At 40.9% G+C, this 22,572-nt stretch overlaps 2 protein-coding genes across 4 annotated transcripts in view; both read right to left on the bottom strand.

Annotated features, from left to right (window-relative positions):
• ZFP69 (ZFP69 zinc finger protein) overlaps positions 1 to 11,313 on the bottom strand; it is a 36,099-nt gene extending 24,786 nt beyond the window's left edge. The window contains exon 1 of the mRNA XM_049094530.1: positions 11,254 to 11,313. The gene's annotated coding sequence lies outside the window, so the exon portion shown is untranslated. The remainder of the gene's footprint in view (positions 1 to 11,253) is intronic.
• Positions 590 to 12,622, bottom strand: ZFP69B (ZFP69 zinc finger protein B). 3 transcript variants are annotated; one of them, XM_025419763.3, is made up of 6 exons: positions 12,507 to 12,622; positions 11,254 to 11,648; positions 7,752 to 7,837; positions 5,736 to 5,862; positions 5,378 to 5,473; positions 590 to 1,921 (listed from the first exon to the last, which is right to left on the bottom strand). In XM_025419763.3, exons 2-6 carry the CDS (start codon positions 11,378 to 11,380, stop codon positions 756 to 758), a joined length of 1,602 nt encoding a protein of 533 aa, XP_025275548.1. In that variant the 5' UTR covers positions 11,381 to 11,648; positions 12,507 to 12,622; the 3' UTR covers positions 590 to 755. The 3 variants fall into 3 exon arrangements, with proteins under 3 accessions (XP_025275548.1, XP_025275550.1, XP_025275549.1); XM_025419765.3 differs by having other exon boundaries at positions 12,571 to 12,590; XM_025419764.3 differs by lacking the exon at positions 12,507 to 12,622 and adding an exon at positions 11,729 to 12,009.
• Positions 12,623 to 22,572: the final 9,950 nt, after the last annotated feature.

A 22,572-nucleotide genomic window follows, 5' to 3' on the forward strand; every position in this document is an offset into this window, starting at 1 on the left:
ATTCCCTTTAAGAAGCCATAAAATATACTTCAGTATTTCATGTGTAGTAGGTTACCTATCAATTCTAGAAAGCTTCAAGATTATTTCTTCTAGAGGGATCCCTGGGTGGCGCAGCGGTTTGGCGCCTGCCTTTGGCCCAGGGCGCGATCCTGGAGACCCGGGATCGAATCCCACATCGGGCTCCCGGTGCATGGAGCCTGCTTCTCCCTCTGCCTGTGTCTCTGCCTCTCTCTCTCTCTCTCTGTGACTATCATAAATAAATAAAAATTAAAAAAAAAAGATTATTTCTTCTAGAAATGAGCCAACCAGTATTTTTATTTATACCCCTTCTAGCCATATAAAGGGCTATAATAAAAAAGTTATATTTTATTCTGATTATTTAAGGGATTATTAAAACAGTGATTCTCAAAAGCCAGTCCAAATAGCCATGATGAACCTTCCACTGGCCCATAATGAAATGAGAAAAATAAAAACAAATTTGGGAGATTTTCATAAACCTAACTTAATTCAATGTTAAGGGTTATTCCTAATGATTACATCCTCCCTATATTTTAAAATATTAAAATGCCCTTTCTTTTCTGAGACAATGTTGGTAACAGGAAGTTTCTTTATTATGGCAAAACTGATAGTTTTTAACACTGGGTCGAGTCATTAAAAAAAAAAAAAAAATCCTTGCTTCTTGAAATCCAAGTCAGAAAACCTTTGATTTAGAGGCTTTTGTTCCATTATGAGGATTATTTGATGTTGAATGTATGTCACATATCATTGCTGAAAGTATTTCTTAAATGTGTTTTGCAATGTCTAATAAGTGATGAACTACAGCTGAAGGCTTTTCCACACTCATTACAATCGTAAGGTTTTTCTCCAGTATGAATTCTCTGATGTTTAGCAAAGGATGAGTCATGCCTAAATGCTTTTCCACAATGACTGCATTCATAAGGTTTCACTCCTGTGTGGACTCTCTGATGAATAGAAAGATGAATTCTCTGGCTAAAGGCTTTCCCACATTCCTTACATTTATATGGTCTTTCCCCAGTATGAGTTCTCTGGTGTTGAGTTAGGTACGTGCTATGACTAAAGGTTTTACTGCATACATTACAAATGTAGGGTTTCACACCAGTATGAATAATCTCATGTTGCCTCAGGTGTCTAATCTGGAAAAATGCTTTTCCACAGTCTTTGCATGTGAAAGGTTTCTCTCTAACATGAGTTCTCAGATGCTGGATCAGCCCAATGCTCTGGCTGAATGCTTTCTCACATACACCACATTCATAGGGCTTCTCCCCAGTATGAATTCTAACATGTTGAGTAAGAGATGATGGATGTCTGAAGGTTTTCCCACATTCCTTACATTCATAGGGTTTCTCACCAGTATGGATTCTCTGATGTGGAATAAGGGATGAACTTTGGCTAAAGGCTTTTCCACATTCTTTACATCGGAAAGGTTTCTCTCCAGTATGAATTCTCATGTGTTCTGTAAGGTGAATGAGCTGTTTGAAGATTTTTTCACAAATATTACATTCAAAGGTTTTCATTCTTGTATAATTCCTTGAATGATTAATCAAATCTAAATTGTATCTATTTCTCTTTCTAGGTATCTTATATTTATGGTCTTTTTTTCTCAGAGGACCTTCTGGTCTTGGAATAACTTTTGAGCTATTAATACTTTTCTCAAATCTGTTAGATTCTTGGCCTCTCTCCTGAGTGAGTGTTTTCTTGTGGGTCAAGGGAATTTGCCCCTCACCCATTCTTTGGTTTTCCTGGTGGCTTTCTAACTTATCACATTTGGAGACTCTTCCCAATGTGGAATATAAGGTGTTTCCTCTTGTGGACTGTTCCATCATGAGGCCATGGTGTAATCCTTCCCATGAAATATCATTCTTTAAGGAGGACTTGCTGGTTTCTGTTTTATTCTCCAAGTCTGAAAGAAATCCCAAAATACAAATGACCCATATTCAGTGCACTTTAAGAAATAAATGGCCATAGTGAGAATAGGAGGGGGAAAAATTAACATGTACTAAGCATAGAAACCTTGGGCTATCTTCAAATGTAGTTCTGCCCCCTAGAGAGTAATATAAAAATAAATGAAGGAAAAAAAAATAAATGAAGAAATTGTCAAAGGAAAGCAGCTGTTAGAATATGTGGGCTGACTTTCAGGAATTGGGAGGAGTTCATCCATGTGAATTCCAGAAGGAAGTCAACTAAGAAAAGAGCATCACTGTAAGGGCAGATAGCAAGAGATGAGATTAAGGAACACAGGATTCTTGTACCATATTGTCTCAAGTCCAGATTTCTATGACAAAATCTTCCCTATAATAAAAAAAGTTTTTTTTTCAAGTATTTATCTCATACTTTCTACACATTAAAAGAAAACATTAAATAACATAGGAGGGACAGCCTCTCTCCATTTCATCTCCATTCCCTTAGTTTCCTAGGATTTTGGAATATATCCATTTAGATATTCCCAAAAGTATGTACATGTGAATGTATTTATGTATGTATGGTTACAAATATACATTTGCACAAAAAAGGTAATATATTATATATATATATATATAATATATATATAATTTATCTATCTGTTTTGTTTTTTAACCCAACCATATCTTTTTTTTTTTTTTTTAACCCAACCGTATCTTACAGGCCCCCTTTCCATGTCTGTATATTTATATTTATCTCATTATTTTTAACAAGTACATGCATTCCATTGATGGGCATATAATAATTTGACTTCTCTACTGACAAATATTTAAGTTGTCTCCAGTTTTTCATGTTATCATTATAGAAACATTTGTTTACATTCCTGTCAATACTTCATAGAACTTACTAAAGAGGAATTATTCGGTTCTGGGTATGTGTGCTCTCAGGAGACATGTGTCCTCTCAATATGGGTGCCCTTCCCTTCAAGTTCACTGGATTTTTATCAATCTTCATAATTTTTGCCTATACCTATAGGAGGTGAAACATGGTCTTCTTAATTTGTGACATATTATTAACTATACTATGAAATCTTAATCTTAAGGATAGAGACTATATAGTCTATCCATAGTATATATGGGACAATATTTTGAGATGAGGGAGTTTCTCTAGTTTTTATTCTTTTTCCATTCCCATCCATCCATTTTGGACTCTGCCATCCTAAACCACCAATATTTCCTGTTCACAACAACAAACTCATTCCCCGGAATTTCTAACCTCACCTTAGGATCAGCACATACAAAATGCTCGGGAATAGCTTGGTAAGTCTTAGGGTGGACTTAAAAAGCAAGAGAGAGGTGGGCAGCTCAGTTGGTTAAGCACTTTGGTTTTGGCTCAGGACATGATCTCAGGCTTGTGAAGATAAATCCCATGCTGAGCATGGAATCTGCTTGAGATTCTCTCTCTCCCTCTGCCCCTCTCTCCCACTTTCACTCTTACTCTCTCTTAAATAAATAAGTAAAATCCTTAAAAAAAACAAATAGTAATGTTTTCACTACTTATTATAGGGAATAAGGAGTCACTTAACTTTTCAGCATTAAGAACAAGATAAATGTCATATTTCAAGAGGTCAAATCTGACATTCAAAATGGTTCAGAAAAACAATAAAACATTAACAAATACAACGAAAAATCATAGTAATAGGCATGAGACGCTGGGACTTGGCTTGGCACTGCATCACCAAAGATGAAGAGGAGAAGTGTTTCTAGCAGGTAATATCAGAGAAGCATGAAAAATTAGGGAAGCACTGAGAGTAGAAAAACATGATACAGTCTTGCTGATACCATAATATGTGGTCTTTGAGACTGAAAGTATAGAGGAATCAGGATAAGAAATTTGCTTGGGAGAGAAGATGGTCTGTTTTCGGATGTATTGGGTTTGAAGTGACAACAGCACCCAGACAGAAATGTCCTAAATGCCAGGGATATATGGGAATAGAGTTCATATGGATGTATAAAACAAAGATGAAAATATAGAGAATATCGGTGTCAAGGAACAGCCAAAACCATCACAATGCATTTGTGCAGATATAGAATAGCAGCCCCTCAAGGATTGTGGCAGACACTACTGGATATTCACCAAAATCAGTTCTTCCCATTTTTAGACACACAACTACACTATATTTCCCAATCTTTCTTTCTTTCTTTTTTTTTTTTTTTTTTTGATTTGAGCGAAGTGACAAAGGTTTCTCCCATAAGTGACTCAGAGTGAAAGTCATGTGAACCACTCACTCCAGGCTGGCCCACAAAAACCTCCCAGATGAGCTCCTGTGTGCTTATTCTGTGCTGGCTACACTTAGATGAGGAAGAGGCCCTAGGGAATGGTGCAGCCACCATGTGGAAGAAATATCAATCCCCAATTCACTGGGTGGAAAAGAACTATCTATTGGACTGACCAGTTCCTCCAGACCTATGAGCAAGAAATTCCTCTTCTGCTTGAGCCACACTTTAGAGTCTATCTGCTATAGTAGTTTAGCCTATCCTAATAGAGGTGGAAATGACATAACTGCGTTAAAAAGGATATTGATGAGAAGCACTCTGAAAAAGCAGGAAGAGAAAGAGAGAGGAGATAAAAATTATAAACTGGCTGGTGGAGGAAAGGATAGATACCAAGAAGGTGGCCAGGTCTATGAACCCAATGCTGTCGAGTAGAGTACTGCTGTTAAAAACACAAACTGTGGAATAAGAAGGATTAGAATTCAAATACCAACTCCACTGACCAGTAGCTAAGTGATGCTGGACAAATTTCTTAACCTGCGAGCCGCCTTTTTCTCCTCTGTAAGATGAGGCTAACATATGCACAGGACTCATGGAGGCCAGCTTGATGAAGAGCTGTCATTATTGCTGTTCTTAGATGAAGGAGACTGTTAAAATCTATTTGATTTGGTAAGAAGGAATTCTGTGAGGATTTCTCACAGAGTCCTAAGTTACCTGAAATAAAAAGTTAAATTACACAAATTAAAAAGAGAATCAGAATTGAAGCTAGGATTACAAAGTAAGATTCAAAAAGAAATTTTAATGGAACTGTGAAAGAGTGAAATCCATGATAAAATAACATGAGAATCTGGTGAAAGGTGCTGTACTTAATGAGGAGTGACCCATGAATACCTGGATGGACAGGAGAAAGCAACCATGATGAGGGCAAGATTCAGAATGGGGGAGAAAGCAAGAAAATCTTGAAAGTTGGGACAGGAGAATTAGTCAAGAAAACTAACTCTGATGAGAAAGGCATCTCTTTCCCCCTATTCCAGGGAAACTAATGAGAAGAGGCAAGTGCAGAGTAGTAATCAGGTTTCCTGTGGGTCCCATCTGGGTGGCATGGTCTTCCCCAAAGCCTGGAGAAGGCTTCAAGTGGAGCTCTCTAGCAAACATGACAGAGGCCCCACCTGCTTTGCTCTTACCTGAACTAGGACTTCCTGAAATCACTCTCTTGATCAGCCATGGCTCTTCTCCTTTCTCCAACTGGGAAATCACACCAGGTTTGGAGAGCTGATATCCTGCTCACGAAGAAGAAAATATTGCATGTGCTGAGGTCAAAGAACCAACCCAAGAATTAAAAGATAGTTCTTTGGTATTCAGGCCTGCTGAGGGCTAGGGCAGAAAGATCAAGGCAGAAAAGACCACAGCAATCCTGCCTTGCTGTTTAGAAGGAACTAGAAACCTGTATCACAACCCAAAGCCTGGGCACAGTAATTTGGTTAGAAATAAAGATTTTCTTACAACAGGTAGGTTCTAGTTATAAGGGGAACTTATCCTTACCCACTGAGACCAGATTCCCATAGTTCTCCAGCATCACCTCCCGGTATAGATTCCGGTGAGCAGGGGCCAGTTGCCCCCATTCCTCCTGGGTGAAGTCCACAAATATGTCCTTGAAGGTCAACAGTTCCTAGAATATCAAATATGTTCCTTTTCAGGTCTAACATTGCCTACATGCTAAGAGATTCTAGCCAAGTTTTCTTGGACACTCTCTTGAAAATTAGTTGGCTGACTCTCTGCAGGAGACTACAACACAGTGCAGAAAACATCTAAGTTGCCTTTTGCAACTTATGATATGGCTGAAGGAGAAATACTCATGAAATATTAAAGTAGGTCTCAGAACAGTCTATGGTAATTTGGATTAAGGACAATAAAGATCAAAACTATTTGAGGGAGGGGAGAGTTCAAGACAGGGACTTTGGTTGGGCTGAGAATGAATTGTTAAAATGAGAACATTTCAGCATGGGTAAAGCAGCATTAGCTGGGTGTTTCTGTTAGTGAGCAAAGTATGTGAGAACAGCGCATTTCTGGAGGGAGCACGGATTCTGCCCAGTAAGGAAGATTTGACCAAAGCAGACACTGTGTTGTGAAGTACAAGAGCCTGTCATGTATGACCTACATACGTTACATAACCACCTTGCAGTTATTTTTAAAAATATTACCAAATGCAAAAAGAACCCAGAACCCAGAAGAGTAAGATAACAATACATTCTTTATGTATGAAGATGATTCTAATGCTTTTTATATATTATAAATAACTCTGGAAGGCATTTCAGGCCTATGAGCTGACAAGAGCATCCACATTTAACCCATTAGAAAACTGAATCTGAGAAATGTTAAAGACAGGTGATTAAACCCTATACTGTGTTATTTTGGAAGCTAAGATCGTTCCACTATAAAACTCTTCTGTTCTCTAAGAATATCTCCTTTATATCGATTTTCTCTGATTAATCTATTAATTTTTAAAAGATTTTATTTATTTATTTATTCATGAGAGAGAGAGAGAGAGAGAGACAGGCAGAGGGAGAAGCAGGCTCCGTGCAGGGAGCCTGATGTGGGACTCGATCCCAGGACTCCAGGATCATGCCCTGAGCCAAAGGCAGACACTTAACCACTGAGCCACCCAGGCATCCCGATCTATGCTTTTCTTGAGTTTCCCTGATTCTGGGTTTTGGTAGCACAGAGCTTTGTCCATTGCCAGTGCCAATAGTTTTATGATTAGTTCATTTATGATACACAGACACTTCCTACTGCTCTTGGAAATTTTCCCTCCTTCTCTGGTCAGCCTATTTAGCTTGTGCCCTTCATGATCTGCCAATAGTTTATTTCCCTTTTCATCTACAATTCTGCTCCAAAACATAACCAGATATCCTCTCTTAAAGGTCATTAAAGAAGCATATACATCTCCCAAGAATATCAGAACTGCATTCTGTTGATCTTTACATGCCGCTTAAAATGTTTTACAATGTTTTGTCTTTCCCCCCAGAAGACATCTGTGAGGTTTTAGGGCAAGGACTACATTACATACTTTTACACACATACACATTTCAGGGCAAGGACTACATTACTTTTACACACACATACACGCACCCACATGATTTTTTTTCAAATTTTTATTTAAATTCTAGTTAGTTAACAAATAGTGTAATATTGGTTTCAGGAGAATTTAGTGATTCATCATTTACATATAACACCCAGGGCTCTTTATAACAAGTGCACCCCTTAATGCCCATCCTCCATTTAGCCTATCCCCCATGATTTTTAATTGTGTTGGATAAATGGCCAGAGGTTTGCTTGAAACAAGAAGGTTCCTGAGGAACCTTCTATTATGGTGAACTTCTATTATGAGGAACCTCTTACTATTGGTGGGAAACTTACCTGTGAAATCAACCAATGTGGCCTGGTTTGGAACAGGCTAAGGAAATCCAATCCAGCAAATTGAGTCAAAGAATATCAAAGTCCAAGGCTTTTAAAATCTGAGAAACAATTTCAATAAAGTGACAGGAAACTGCAACCCACCTGAGATTCCACTGTCGAGGGTGCAGAGGTCACTTCATCCTTGAAACTTTCTCCCTGGGTCTCATCAGCATCCTGAGAGAGCAAAACTGAGAAAGGAAAAGAGCCATAAGGTTTGCCTCCCTTGCCCCCCCACACCACCACCGAAAACAGAAAACCGGCTTGCAGACCTGCTGAACTTCAAGCTCCTCTCTCAAAACATTCACAAATAGGGACATTTAGAGCAACTCAGAGCAGACTGGAGCTTCGTTTTTTTTAACATTTCATTTTTTTATTCATTCATGAGAGACAGAGAGAGCGAGAGGCAGAGACAGAGGCAGAGGGAGAAGCAGGCTCCACATAGGGAGCCTGATGCAGGACTTGATCCCGGGCCTCCAGGATCACACCCTGGGCCGAAGGCGGCCCCAAACCGCTGAGCCACCCGGGCTGCCCTGACTGGAGCTTCCTTAATAAAAAGGAGCTACAGTGTACTTCTTTGGATATTAATACTTCCCAATGGTCAACACTGGTCCAAAAGCACAGACATACTGGGCCACTTCTCTGTTCAAAAATCCTCAAAGCTTCCCCACTGATAAGAAAGAAAAATCCAAACACTTTCCCATGGATTTCAAGATCCTCCATAACCAGTCCATCTTTGCTTCTCTAAGTATTATCTCCTTCTAAACACCCTTCTTCATCCACTAGACACACCCAACCCACATAACTAGTCACTGTTCTTGAACATACATCCTACTCGTTGAAAAACAGATGTCCTTCTGGACCAGTTTAGGTGAAGTTTTCTCAAACACTCTTAATGCGAAGAAAGCTTTCTCTTCCCTGTACTCTTCCAAGGCTTGTTTTTATCTCTACTCTGCTATCTTTCTCAGACTGCTTCCTATTATATTTATTTATATAATTATCTCCCTCAATTGAATATTAGTATGAATATATGGGTAGAAACTATCCAGTTCATTTTTTTTAATCTACTAAAGTGTTAGGCATAATACTCTGCCAGGTTGCTAGAATTCCAAAATATTGGCTGAACGTGACGTATTAAAAATATAAACTAGGAATTAAGGCACACGAATTGCTGTCCTGGTATTTTTCCCTCACTTCTTATCATGAATTTTGAACACCCATGCATCCACCACCTGCATTCAATGACTGTTAATATTTGCCATATTTTCTTCATCTATTTTTCTGAACCATTTCTTTTTTTTAAGATTTATTTATTTATTCATGAGAGACACACAGAGAGAGGCAGAGACACAGGCAGAGGAAGAAGCAGGCTCCATGCCAGGAGTGATCCCAGGACTCCAGGATCGTGCCCCGGGCCAAAGGCAGGCGCCAAACCGCTGAGCCACCCAGGGATCCCCTTTCTGAACCATTTCAAAGTTGCGGACATTATGATATTTCATCCCTAAATATTTCATTTTCTTTTCTTTTCTAGATTTTATTTATTTGACAGAGAGAGAGCGCACAAGCAGGGAAGCAGCAGGCAAAGGGAGAGGGAGAAGCAGACTCTCCGCTGAGCAGGGAGTCCAATATAGGCTCCATCCCAGGACACTGGGATCATGACCTGGGCCGAAAGCAGATGCTTAACTAACCGAGTCACCCAGGTGCCCCCGCTCCCCAAAATACTTCAAATAAGGATCTTCTCCTGCATAACCACAATACCATTTATCACATCTAAGCAAGTTAATAATTTATATTTAGATTTCCTCAACTCTTCTCAAATTATCTTTTATTCTGGATTTATTCTGACCCAGGAGCCAACCAAGATTCACACATTCAAAATGGCTGTTATCTCCAATCTCTCTAGAATAGTACTTCCCCTTTTCTCATGACATTGACTTTTTAAGAGACCAACAGTCTGATGGTGCTACGTTTACCTTCTCTATCCCTTGTATTTTCTTTAAACCTTAAAAGGTTTAAAGGTTCAGCCTTAAAGCTCAATTTAGGATCATGTTAAACATTTTGGCGGAATTCTTCATAGGTGATACCATGTGCTTTATACTACATTATCCAGAAGGCACAAAATGTGAGCTTATCCCATTAGTGGCACACTTGGTTAAGACAGTGACCCCCAGATACCACCACTGGAAAGGTGTGTTCTTTCCTTGGCATTTAGCAAGTAATTTATGGGGGCAATACTTTGGCACCATGTGAATACCCTGTTCCCCATTATTTCATTTATAGTAAAATATTCTATCATAATATTCTATCATAAATATTCTTCCATTTTTATTGGCAGACTATTTTCTGTAAAAAGCTTTGCCTCAACAACTGAAAATGATCTCAAAAGCAAGGTAAATGTATTATTCCTTGTTCCCACAATAATTTATTTTCAAAGTAAGAAATCAGCATATGAATCAACACCACTGTCAGTAAATGAGTTTTTCCCCTTCCTCTATTTTGTCATCATGAACTTATGGAATTTTATTTATTCCAGTGTTAACAATCAATCTGGATACTTAGCAGTCTTCTAAAGGTCTGTCCAAACTGCCCAACCTGCTGATACATGTCCATCTTGCACTCTTCCTTGCTTTCTAGCACAAGACACTTCAGGCTCACCTAGTCTTTCCCTGCTGCCTTCTACTCCTGACCTAGCCACTAAGTGCCTGCACAGGGCTCTCATTTGATTCACATTTCCTCACCGTAGGGGCACCTGGGTGGCTCAGAGGTTGAGCATCTGCCTTTATTTTTTTAAACTTTATTTATTTATTAACGAAAGAGAGAGAGAGGCAGAGACACAGGCAGAAGGAGAAGCAGGCTCCACGCAGGGAGCCCAATGAGGGACTTGATCCTGGGTCTCCAGGATCACACCCCGGGGGCCAAAGGCTGTGCTAAACCACTGAGCCACCCAGGCTACCCGAGCATCTGCCTTTAGCTCAGGTCTGATCCCAGGGTCCTAGAATAGAGTTCCACATCAGGTTCCCCGCAGGGAGCCTGCATCTCCCTCTGTTTATGTCTCTGCCTCCCTGTGTGTGTTTCATGAATAAATAAATAAAATCTTTTAAAAAATTTTCAGGGATCCCTGGGTGGCGCAGCGGTTTAGCGCCTGCCTTTGGCCCAGGGCACGATCCTGGAGACCCGGGATCGAATCCCACATCAGGCTCCTGGTGCATGGAGCCTGCTTCTCCCTCTGCCTGTGTCTCTGCCTCTCTCTCTCTCTGTGTGTGACTATCATAAATAAATGAAAAAAAAAATAAAAAAAATAAAAATAAAAAAAAATTTTCATCACTGTAAAATAAAGAAAATCAGGCAAGTCTTCCCAGCCTCACACACCCACGGGGGAAAACGAAAAGAAATAACCTATACAGGCATGACACATACTGGTTTTGGGTTGAACTGACCAGTAGTACTATCCTGGAAACCCCCAGGCCAGGTGCCATAATCAAGAACCCCAGAGACCTTTTACCCAAGTGTCACCCCAAGGGATGCTTCTGCTCAGGAGTCTACCTCCCTTCTCACACTAGAGGACGACGCTGCTTTTCCTCCTTCCCACCAACCAGCCTATTCTCACCTTCTCCTTCAAACATCTTAGTCACGTCCTCCCACAGGGGCGCCCCCTCCTTGGCCTTCTTCAGATGGCGCAACTTCACCCACGCGCTGGCCTCCGTGGGCAGGGTGATGAGGAGCTGCTGCAGCATGATGACTTCAGCACTCCTTTCTGGAGCTCTCCGCCTCAGCCCACGAGGCAGAAGGTCCTATTTGGGCATGGCCATCTTCGATAAGGAAACTGCTGGAAACTCAAGCCTCGCGGTGGTGCTGGAGTCCTCCACGCTCAGGCACCCAGCGAACAGAGTGTACCCAATCCGGAGTCGGGACCTTTTAACGTCTAGGCTCGCAAGGCCCATCTCGTCTTGAGTTCCATCGGTCTTCTCAGCAGGCAGCTGGAGGTTCCACCTCAAAAGCCCCCTGGTGATGTTGGACAGAAAACATTAGTCGGCAAAAGGACCTGGAAATCGCTCAGTGGCACAGTGAATTCTAGAACTTACACCGATCAGTGAAAACTTTTTACGAGAGGTACATGGAGACGGTGGACATGCACGGCCCACACGGGCCAAACCACTGCGCTGGCCAACTCCGCTGCAGGTGCACGATGCTTACACTAGTCTGGAGGTTTGGAATGCCAGCTCCGGGGCCGTCGCCGGGGCCGCAAGTCACCGACCCCTGCCCGCCCGCTCCCGTCCCCCTCGTCCCGCAACGGAGGGAGTAATAACCCTTTCTCCAGGCCCGGACCTCGCAGCCTTTGTCTGAGCCTGACCCGGGCGCTGGGCGCACCGCGCGCTACCGGAGACGCCGGCGGGGAGGAGCCGCCGCTCGCCGTGGTCCCCGCCCCAGACCCCGCTGCCCCGCGCGCCCCCCTCACCCCGCGCGCCCCGCTCGCCCCCCATCACCCCTTCGCCCCGCTCACCCTCCTCGCCCTGCTCACCCCGCGTGCCCCCCTCGCCCCGCGCGCCCCCCCTTGCCCCGCTCACCCCGCGCGCCCCGCTCGCCCCCTCACCCTCCTCGCCCCGCTCACCCCGCGTGCCCCCCTCGCTCCGCGCGCCCCCCTCGCCCCGCTCGCCGCTCGCCCCGCTCACCCTGCGCGCCCCCCTCACCCTCCTCGCCCCGCGCGCCCCGCGTGCCCCCCTCGCCCCGCGCGCCCCCTCGCCCCGCTCACCCAGCGCGCCCCCCTCGCCCCGCTCGCCCTCCTCGCCCCGCTCGCCCCGCGCGCCCCCCTCGCCCCGCGCGCCCCCCCTCGCCCCGCGCGCCCCCCCTCGCCCCGCTCACCCCCTCGTGCGGCCCGACGCCCTCCGCGCAGCGTCGAGACGCCCCCACGTAGCGCGGCCCCGACCTGTGCGCCTGCGCGGCTAGCGGCCTCCGCGCGTGGCTCCCAGCGTCCTCCGGGGCAGCCTGGGGCTCGCGGCGCTTCGCGGGATGCTCGCCCCGGGGCCGCGTCACCCCGGGCTCGCGGGCGGCCGGGGGGAGGAGGGGGGGGCTCGGAGCCGGTGCCGCGTCCCCACCCCGACCTGCTGAAGAAGCCGTCTCCCCCCTGCCCGCAAGGGGCAAGGGACTGTTGCCACGGGGAGCCTGGAACCCTCGACCAAAGGAAAACATCTGTATCTTTTTTTTTTTGTCCAAACAACATTGCTGTAAACGAATCCATACCACTTTATTTCATAGGTACGTGGAAAAGATTGAAAATGGAACGGAATCCTGTGTTTTACTAAAAGAATGATCGGGTCTTTTTTTTATGCTAGCATTCAATAAATTCTTAGGTTAATTCCTTTCTTGCATTTCTGAAGTGCCAGAAAATACCCAAAAGCAAAATAATTATTACCTAGAATCTCATCAAGCAGAGATAAGCACTGCTAATATCTGGTGCAGACTTACCTACACACACCACACCATTTTTTTTTTCATGAGTTTTTATGTATTCTCTGTACAAATGATTATACTGTAATGCACTTTTATTGGTAGGTTTTGTTTCCTTAACAAAATAGGAGTACACCATTCCGAATACACTTCTACATCAATAGCTTACAAAAACAACAATTTAGAATATAGAATGAAACTATGTTTTGGCTAGCTGTTGTGGACTGAGTCTTTGGGTCTCCCCACCCACCTCTGCCATTCAAATGTTGAAGACCTAACCCCCTAGTGTAGCTGTATTCGGAGTGAGGAAGCAATTATGGTTAAGTGAAACCATAAGGGTGGGGCCCTGATCCCATAGGATTAGTGTCCTTATAAGAAGAGACATCAAGTGGCGCACTCCCTCTGAAGGTGCAGGCACCTGGGAAAGATCATGTGAGGATTTAGCAAGAAGGTGGGGGATCCCTGGGTAGCTCAGCGGTTGAGCACCTGCCTTTGGCCCAGGGCGTGATCCTGGGGTGCCGGGATGGAGTTCTGCATCAGGCTCCCTGCATGAAGCTTGCTTCTTCCTCTGCCTGTGTCTCTGCCTCTCTCTGTGTGTCTCTCATGAATAAATAAAATCTTTAAAAAAAATAAGGTGGCATCTAATGCCAGAGAATTCTCATCCTAAACTGACCGTGCCAGACCTTGATCTGTAACCTCTTGCCTCACAAATGCAAGAAAATAAATTTCTGCTTAAGCCACCCAGTCTATGATATTTAGTTGTAACAGCCCAAGGACATTAATGTAGTTGGCATACAGTGTTTACAGAGCACGATGAGGCTTTGTTCTCAGTGCCTTACATATTTTAATCTATTTGGCCCTCATAATACCCCCTGAGGCAATTCCCAGTTTGCAGATAAGAAAACAGGTTTGGAAAAGTTAAGTAACTTGCCCTGCATTATGTAGTTTACAGGCAGTGAATCCAGGCAGTCTATGCTCCCATTCACTGCCTAATAAAAACACTGCATAAAGTAGAGTAAGATGTTAATGGTAGGTAATGATACATGGATGCACACTGTAAAATTATTTCAACTTTTCTGTATGTTTGAATATTTTCACAAAAAATATTGGGAAATATAGCTAAGAATAAACAAGAATTAAATGGGACATTATAAGTAAAACTACAAAAGTTACTGATTTAAATGGAGAGAATAGTGACAAGCACCATATTCATGGATTAAAATAGAGCATCCTAAATATGTCACTTTCCCTCCACTTCAGTGCTCCTCCACAAAAATCTCAACTTTTCTTTTTACTCAATTAAATGATTCTAAAGTTTACTTGGAATGGTAGGTATTCTAGAACGGCCAATAAAACTTTGCAACAATTATAAAGTCAGACTTGCCCTACCAATATGGTATATTATCTTGTATTATAGAGGGACAATAATCAAGATAAAACTAGTGCTAAAATACACTCATAAATTTGTGAAATGATTCTGGAAGCTCAGAAATTATCAGACTTGATAATTTATTTAAATCTAATATAAAAGTGACATTTCAGGGCAGCCCCAGTGGCGCAGCGGTTTAGCACTGCCTGCGGTCCCGGCCATGAGCCTGGAGACCCAGGATCGAGTCCCCCATCGGGCTCCTTGCGGGGAGCCTGCTTCTCCCTCTGCCTGTGTCTCTGCCTCTCTCTCTCTCTCTCTCTCTCTCTCTGTCTCTATGAATAAACAAATTTTTAAAATCTTTTTTAAAAAAGTGACATTTCAAATTAGTAATGATGGATTGTTTGATAAGCAGCATTGGGTCACTAGTTAGCCATTTGAGATAATTGTATTAGTCTGCTTGGGCTGCTACAACAAAATACTATAGACTAGATGACTTAAACAGCAGAAATTTATTCTCTCACAGTTTTGAAGTTGGGAGATCCAAAGCCAATCTGAGGCCTCTTCTCTTGGTTTGTAGGTGGGTGCCATCTCATTATGTGCTCAGATGACCTCTTCTTGTGTGTGTATGGGATGAGAGAAGAAGGTCTTTTATATCTCTTCTAATTAAGATACTAATCCTATCCTTATGCCCTCATTCAACCTTAAATACTTCCATAAAGGCCCTTTCTGCAAATATAGTCACTTTGGGACTTCAACATGACTTCAAACACATTTGAATTTAAACATTTGAATTTGGCCAGGACACCAAACACTCAGTCTATAATAGGAACAAATCAAATGGGGTTTCTATGTACAAAGGGTAGTGGAAAGGGAGGTGGGTGGGGGGTTGGGGTGACTGGGCGATGGGCACTGAGGGGGGTACTTGACGGGATGAGCACTGGGTGTTATGCTATATGTTGGCAAATTGAACTCCAATAAATTTTTTTTTAATTTTTCCAATTTAAAAAGGGGTTTCTACTGCACACGTTACACATTGTGTCATTTCGGGAAAGTCAAACTTTGCTTGAAAACAAAAGCAAAACTATTGAAATATTCAAAGAAAAGTGACTCTACATCGTTTTGTAATTAAGCCTCTTTTATTTGCAAGTAACAAGTTCACCAGAATTACTTTCTAATTTAAAAGGATGATGGTGGTGGTGGTGGTGGTGATAGTGATAATAATGGGGAAGGATTCTGGAGTATTTTTGAGAATCCAAAGAAGAAGTGATTAGCCCAGTCTGTGAAAGGTGAGGAACCAGTATGTCTGGTTGGTGTCCAAAGGGATGTCCTCTGCACCACCCCCCTTACCATGGTTCAGTTTTAGCCACTTCCAGTGTCTGTCACTCAATTCAAAATTCCAGACCTTGGCAAGATCATTTAATCAGTGAGCTGTGACCAGGTGGGCAGGCAGTGTCCTAGTCAATCTGGTTTCTGAGCACTCACCCTCATGAGTAGGGGGCAGTTCTCAACAAAGAAGTGTTTCAGACTGAGAAAAAATATGTATGTTCCTTGATTCATTTAATGGCACAGAAACTTTAATGCCAAAACATGATTTTTAGTACAAAAAATAGATAAATGTATGACTATTTCACATATTCTAAATAAAATATTAGCAAATAGAACTAGCAATGCATTAAAGATATATATGACCAAGCAAGGTTTTCCCAGGGTGTTCCAATACCAAGGAATATATTAACACAATCCATAATGCCAAGAGAAAAACCATATTGATCATGTCAGTAATCAATGAAAAAGGCATTAATAACCTTTAGCAGTCACTATAATATACCTTTATTTAACAAGTAGTTATAGAGCACTTACTCCTTACTCCTTGTCAACTATTGCTCTAATATACTGAAAACTCAAAGTAAAATAAGAATAGAAGGAAACTACTTGAATGTAAAAAAGACTATTTACAAAAGATCATACCAAATAGTATTCTAAAATGATGCAACACTAAAACCATTTTGATTAAAATCAGAAATTTGCCAGCACAGTATTTTTTAACATTGTCTTGGAGGATTTATCAAATACAGTAATACAAGGAAGCTAGCAAAAAATATTAGAAAAGAACAGATACATATATATAAATATCCTTTTGCTGATAATATATGATAGATCATCCAGAAAAACCCAAGTTTTAAATTAAAACTACTACAATTAATAGGAGACTTTCATCTGAGGGACTTGCCTCATTAAAAAAACCACACAAAATTAATATCTTCCTCGTTCTAGAAATGAGCATCTAGGGGTGCCTGGATGGCTCAGTTGATTAAATGACCGACTCCTGATTTTGGCTCAGGTCATGATCTCCGGGTCCTGGGATTGAGCCCTGCATCGGGCTCTGAGCTCAGCAGAAAGTCTGCTTGTTCCTCCCCTTCTGCTCCTCCCCACTCATACTCTCTTTCTAAAATAAATAGGTAAAATCTTTAAAAAAAAAAAAAAAAAAAAAGAAAGAAAGAAAGAAGTGAGCATCTATATCAGAATGTAGGTGAAAGCAGTGAAAACAAAAATTATTAAAAAGTCATGAAACAAGATTTAAATCAATGTAAAAAAAGTATATTATACTTGAGGGAGATTTGATATCATAACTGTCAAGTAATACAAAATTTCATTGCAATTCCTATTAGAATTCCAACATGGTTTCACTTTGATTTCCGAACTAGATAAAAGGATCTTAAGATTCACATGCAAGAATAAGGTCCAAGAAGAGACAAAAATTCTCTTTTTGGAATGAGAAAAGGAGAACAGTGATGGAGGACTTGCCTTCCAGATACTACAACAAACTGAAAACTCATTATGGCCATGTAGCTATGATACTGCTGAGAATTGACAAAGAAAACCAACCTAACAGACTAGGAAATCCAAAAATAGATTCTGGTTTATGTGAGATTTTATTAAATGACAAATATGATAGTTTAATCAATGAAACCTATAGAATTTTAGTATTTAGCAATCTGAAAGAAAATAAAAATGGACCTCTATCTTAACTCATATTAAGAAATAATTCCAGTTGCATTAAGCCCTTACATGTAAAAACAGAACAAAAATCTTGCAAGAAAAAAGTCTTGCAAGAAAATCCCAGAGAGTACATTTAATCTAACAGTGGGAGAAATGCTTTTAACCACGCCTGGGAACCTAATCAACATGCTTGACTATATAAAAATTTAAAACCTTTATAAGCAAAAGATGCCTGAAGCAAAATCAATATGACAGGAAATATATTTGTAATGTAGATGACAGACAAAACATGTATTTGACTCTAAAATACCATTTATGTTAAAATACACCATTATGTATGTACCACTAACACAGAAAAATCCTGCAATTAAATTAATGCACAATGCTTTTTTATAGCTTAGAATTTTGCTACAGTTAATGAAAAACCTCTTTAGACTACTTTTACACATCAATCTTTATCACATCTTATGCTGCTGAGATTCTCTGCCTTTATGAACATGACAATTTTTTCACTGTATTGCCAAATCACTCTGCAACTATTAAGACATTTTAAATAGTAATTAAACTCATCTAGTACCAACAATGCACATAACTGACGCTTGGGCGATCACAGTTGATGACAACAGTATCTCAACATATATATAAATATCCTTTTTATAAATATCCTTATAAATATCCTCAACTACTGATTTCAAGTTAGCTTCAGCCATGTAAAAGGGGTGGGAGCAGAGGGAGAAAAAGTAACCCCATAGGACAGTGGGCAAAGGATATAATTAGATAATTTACAGAAGAGAAACCCAAATAGCAATGTGGAAATTAAAAGTAATAATATTTTTACCCAAATCGGTCAAAAATAAGAACTGTAACAGCTATTGCAATTGGGAATGCAGAGAGAGAACATTCCCATACATTGTTAATAGAAGCATCCACAAGCATGCACCATGGCGCCTGAGTGGCTCAGGTGGTTAAGTGTCGGACTCTTGATTTTGGCTCAGGTCATGATCTCAGGGTTGTGGGATCAAGCCCCGCATGAGGCTCTGCTCTCAGCAGAGAGTCTGCTAAAAAAATTCTTTCCTTCTCCCTCTTCCTTTACCTCCGTCTCTTCCTCCAGTCATGTTCTCTCTCACTCTCTCTCTCTCTCCTAAATACATCTTTAAAAAAAAGTATACACCAGTCTTTTGGAAATCAGTCCAGCAATATCTCTTAATACAAAAAATATATACTTCTTTAGACAAAGCATTCCTGCTCCCCATCTATCCCTTGGAAACAAAAGCACTGTTACAAAGGACAACTGTACAAGGATGGTTACTGCAGAACTGTTTCTACCAGCAGAACATGGGAAGGTAAACGCCCAAGAGTACAGAAACTGAATAAATCATGATACACTCATACACCAAGGCCCTGTAAAAGAATTAGAGCTATACCTCACTTGGCAGGATTTCCAGGAGATATTTTTTTTAATATTTATTTACTTATTTGAGAGAGAACACGTGAACAGGGAGAGAGGGATAGAGGAAGAGAGAGAGAATATCAAGCCGACGCCCTGCTGAGTGTGGAGCCCCCTGCAGGGCTCAATCCCAGGATCCTGAGATCATGACCTAATCGAAATCAAGAATTGGCCAATTTACTGACTGAGCCACCCAGGTGCCCCTCCATGAGATATTTTCAAGGGAGAAAGTATTAGATTAAACCACATGAGCTCCTGGTATGTAATCAGTTTTAACATACAAAAAGGCAATTTCATATGCTTTAGCCTAATAATTATCCCATAAATATTTATCTGTGTGTGTCTATACATATATATGCATACATAATAGTGAGGGTTATCTTAATATAGAGAAAAAATACACACTAGGTTGTCAACATGTACCAATGAAACAAAAGAAATATAACATGATCTAAAAGCAGGCAATTATAACACTGAGCTTGAACTGGGGATTTATGCCAAATGATGTTAGCTGTATCCTACTGAAGCTCTCAAATGCTGTTTTTATTTCAACAAATGTATTCAAAAAGATAACTTGTCTACTGTATATAGGAAAGCAGCAATGCCATAAAATAGGATAAAAATATTAAAGGTAAGAAATTAAACTTTTAAATAAAACAATTAAAATAAGTGATAATAAATCCAGTCAATTTTTAAAGTACATATTTGAAAATATGTACAACACAAAGAATAGAATTGTTTATCAACTTAAAGGTGGAGAAAGCTTTAGGTTGAAGTCACTTACTTAAAGAAAAAGCAAGAAAAAGTGGGCTTCTATATTAATAAGTCTACGTTTTTCAGTTTTGATATGAGCCAGCACTGAAAACCCATGCATGGTGTAGGAAGGCAAGATACTTAACTGTATTCTCTGATAGAACTGGAAACTCACCGAAATTATCAGAGATTTTTGTTAATAAACTATTATTTCAGTAAGACATATAACACAATATTTAGAATCCGTTCTTCAAAGTATATCCAGTTATTTGCTTATGTCTACAGAGATTTTGGGGAAAAGGTTCCTTATCTAGTCATCTTTGCTATTAGATTCGGAAAACCCTTATGAAGAGATTTTATCAAGTCTTTCAAATGTCTCTTCATAATCTTCAAAATATAGACTCAGATGACTCTATATAGTAGTTCAGATGAGTTAATAACCATGTCATCCAAAGAAAAGGTCCCAACTCACCATTTTAAAGAGGTATGCCCCCAACTCCAGTTTCACAATATAGAATTTAATGCACTCAATCTCTCAAGTGGAAAATAGGTTTAAGCCTTGTCGTGCAGGACTGCTGTCAACATTTTGAAAGAGAAAAATGAGTAATTCAGCCAGCAAAATCAAGTTTATTCGGAATAGCAGAGAAATTGTAATTCAGGACAAGCAAACTATGGTAAACCACGGACAAGTCCAAAGAACATAGGAGGAGAGCATCCTTTCATAGAGGAAAGAAGGAAGTTGGGAGGGGTTGCTTTGAACAAAAGTTCATTGAAGGAAAAGGAGAGTTCAGGTTGTGGTAGCTTCTCACTGGCTTGCAGGAGATGGAAATGGCAGTGGCTTCTCACTGGCTGCAGGCAAGGGCAGCTTGCTGTTGCCATGCACCTGTTACTTGCTGTTGCCCAGCCACAAGGAAATTGTCCTTCTTCCTGTTGGACTATGCAAACTGTGACTAGTGGTGCTTAAGTGAGGGCCCTCCCTTCATGGCTTCCCAACTCCAATTTGAGTTAGGTTTCCTTAACACATTTTCACAAAGTTATATATATATATCGTGAGCCAGTGCCTGTTAGGTACATGCTCTCACAAAGTATTTGTGTTCCAGAAAGATGAAGTCATTTTATCATCTTGAAGAGACAAATGGGGATTCTTCTATGGGAAAACCGATGAGCTTCTGAGTGAAACAGAAGGTGTTTTGAAATCATTGCCCATCTCTTCATGGAACTGAGAAAAAAGGAGAATTCAGTGACCCACTCTCAAATGACTGACAATTAATAGCTGCTGTGGGTACTTGTCAAAAATGTTCATCGCCAGGTCTCCTTGTGCATAATAAATATATTTTATTCAAGACATCGTAACTGCTCATATTTTCATTACAATTCTCAGTTCTATCTCTTAGAAACACCTTTTTTTTAAACCACCGATTTATGATAGAGTCAAAAGGAAATTAATGTTATCAATAGTCAGGCCCCATTCCAATTTACAATGATATAGACTTTTACACATTTTCCATGACAAATGATTGTCAACTTCCAGCAGAAGAATGCTGAAGAGAATGCAGAAGAAATCCAGGCTAGCACTCAGAATCATCTATACTGTCCACACTTCCAAGCTTTTTTGATGGAAAATGTAGTTACAGTAGCTAACGCAGTCTGTGTCCTGTGCATATTCTTCAGACCTTCCAGTGTGCTTCAGTGGATGTCAGCTGCCAGCGTCTGCACCTCTGTGCCTGAAGCTGGGCTGCCTCCAATGCCGGGGAATTAACACTGACTACCCTCCCAGCACCACAAACACTAGCCCTCAACCAAGGACTCTTGGCGTTAGTAAGAGAATGCCCAGTCTGCTCACCACTAGGTGGCATAATTCTGAGGTTTGTATTTTGCAGTTTCCCAGAGTTTTGGTGAGACTAAAACAACTACAGTGGTAACTAGCTTACTAGCATGATGTACTTTACTGTAGGCTATCTTCTTTGCCTGTCTGATTCCTCCAGCTTCCCGATTGGTATTTCCTGTGCTTCCCAAATACCCTACTTGCACTCCACCCTTGTCTCAGAGTCTACTTCAGAGAGAACCCAGATCAGTCATTGAAAGCATGAACAATGATCCCATAAGTTACACAGTCCTTGTAAGGTGAGTTATCATGCCTTATGAGGCATGATTACCCTAGTTTCAAGCAATACTCTTAGAACTGCCTATATAATGTACCAGTTCTAATTCTTCTAGTACACATTAAAAAAGATACATACACAATTCATCAAGCTATACATTTATAACATGTGTGCTTTCCTATATGTAGGATACACTCTAATTAAACAGTTAAAAAGGTTAATAATAACAGTTAAGATTGTCACAGTACCCCTAGCTCTGATTTTCTGCTTCCAGTGAATTCATTCAGCTTATAAGTCATCTTGTCACCCCACTTAAATACTCCAGAATTTTGCTGAAGTCCTTTCTTTTCGGGGAACAACCTTCATTAATATATGAGAGTAAACAGAAGTCATTATCTCTTTTCTGATCTTCTCTGGAACAATCTCCAGAGTTTTATGTTTACAGCTACTGGTTTCACTAGAGGTGGGTACTCAAAGATAATGCCCCTTTTCTATCCTTGGAAACAATGGGACGGAACAAAGTCATCTTCATCTTGCTTTCCTTAAGCCCCAACCCCCAAATGAATAAACCAGACACTATAGTTGTGACAGTTTTTATGGAAGAGTAAGGGAAATTCAGAACTCAATTTGTAATTAACTTGAAATCTCTTAAAGAGAAAGTACTTGACAACATGGGACTTCTCAAGGACTGTGGTCACAACCCATCCCGCCGGTGCCCTTTGTTTTGAGGCTCTAAGTGTCCAATTAATTCCCTCCCCTGAGAAAACAACACACCAACACACCTTCACAAAAAAGGGTCTCATCCCCTGC

Source organism: Canis lupus, chromosome 15 (assembly GCF_003254725.2).
Source record: "Canis lupus dingo isolate Sandy chromosome 15, ASM325472v2, whole genome shotgun sequence".
Lineage (NCBI taxonomy): Eukaryota > Metazoa > Chordata > Mammalia > Carnivora > Canidae > Canis > Canis lupus.

What these genes read in the sequence shown, in the direction of transcription:
- ZFP69B (XM_025419763.3), bottom strand. Translation starts at nt 11,380, where the DNA reads ATGCTGCAGCAGCTCCTCATCACCCTGCCCACGGAGGCCAGCGCGTGG. An exon ending in TAAGATGTTTGAAGGAGAAG is followed by an intron (nt 7,838 to 11,253) that starts GTGAGAATAGGC and finishes TTCCTTTCTCAG; the next exon opens with TTTTGCTCTCTCAGGATGCT. An exon ending in CCTCGACAGTGGAATCTCAG is followed by an intron (nt 5,863 to 7,751) that starts GTGGGTTGCAGT and finishes TTGATATTCTAG; the next exon opens with GAACTGTTGACCTTCAAGGA.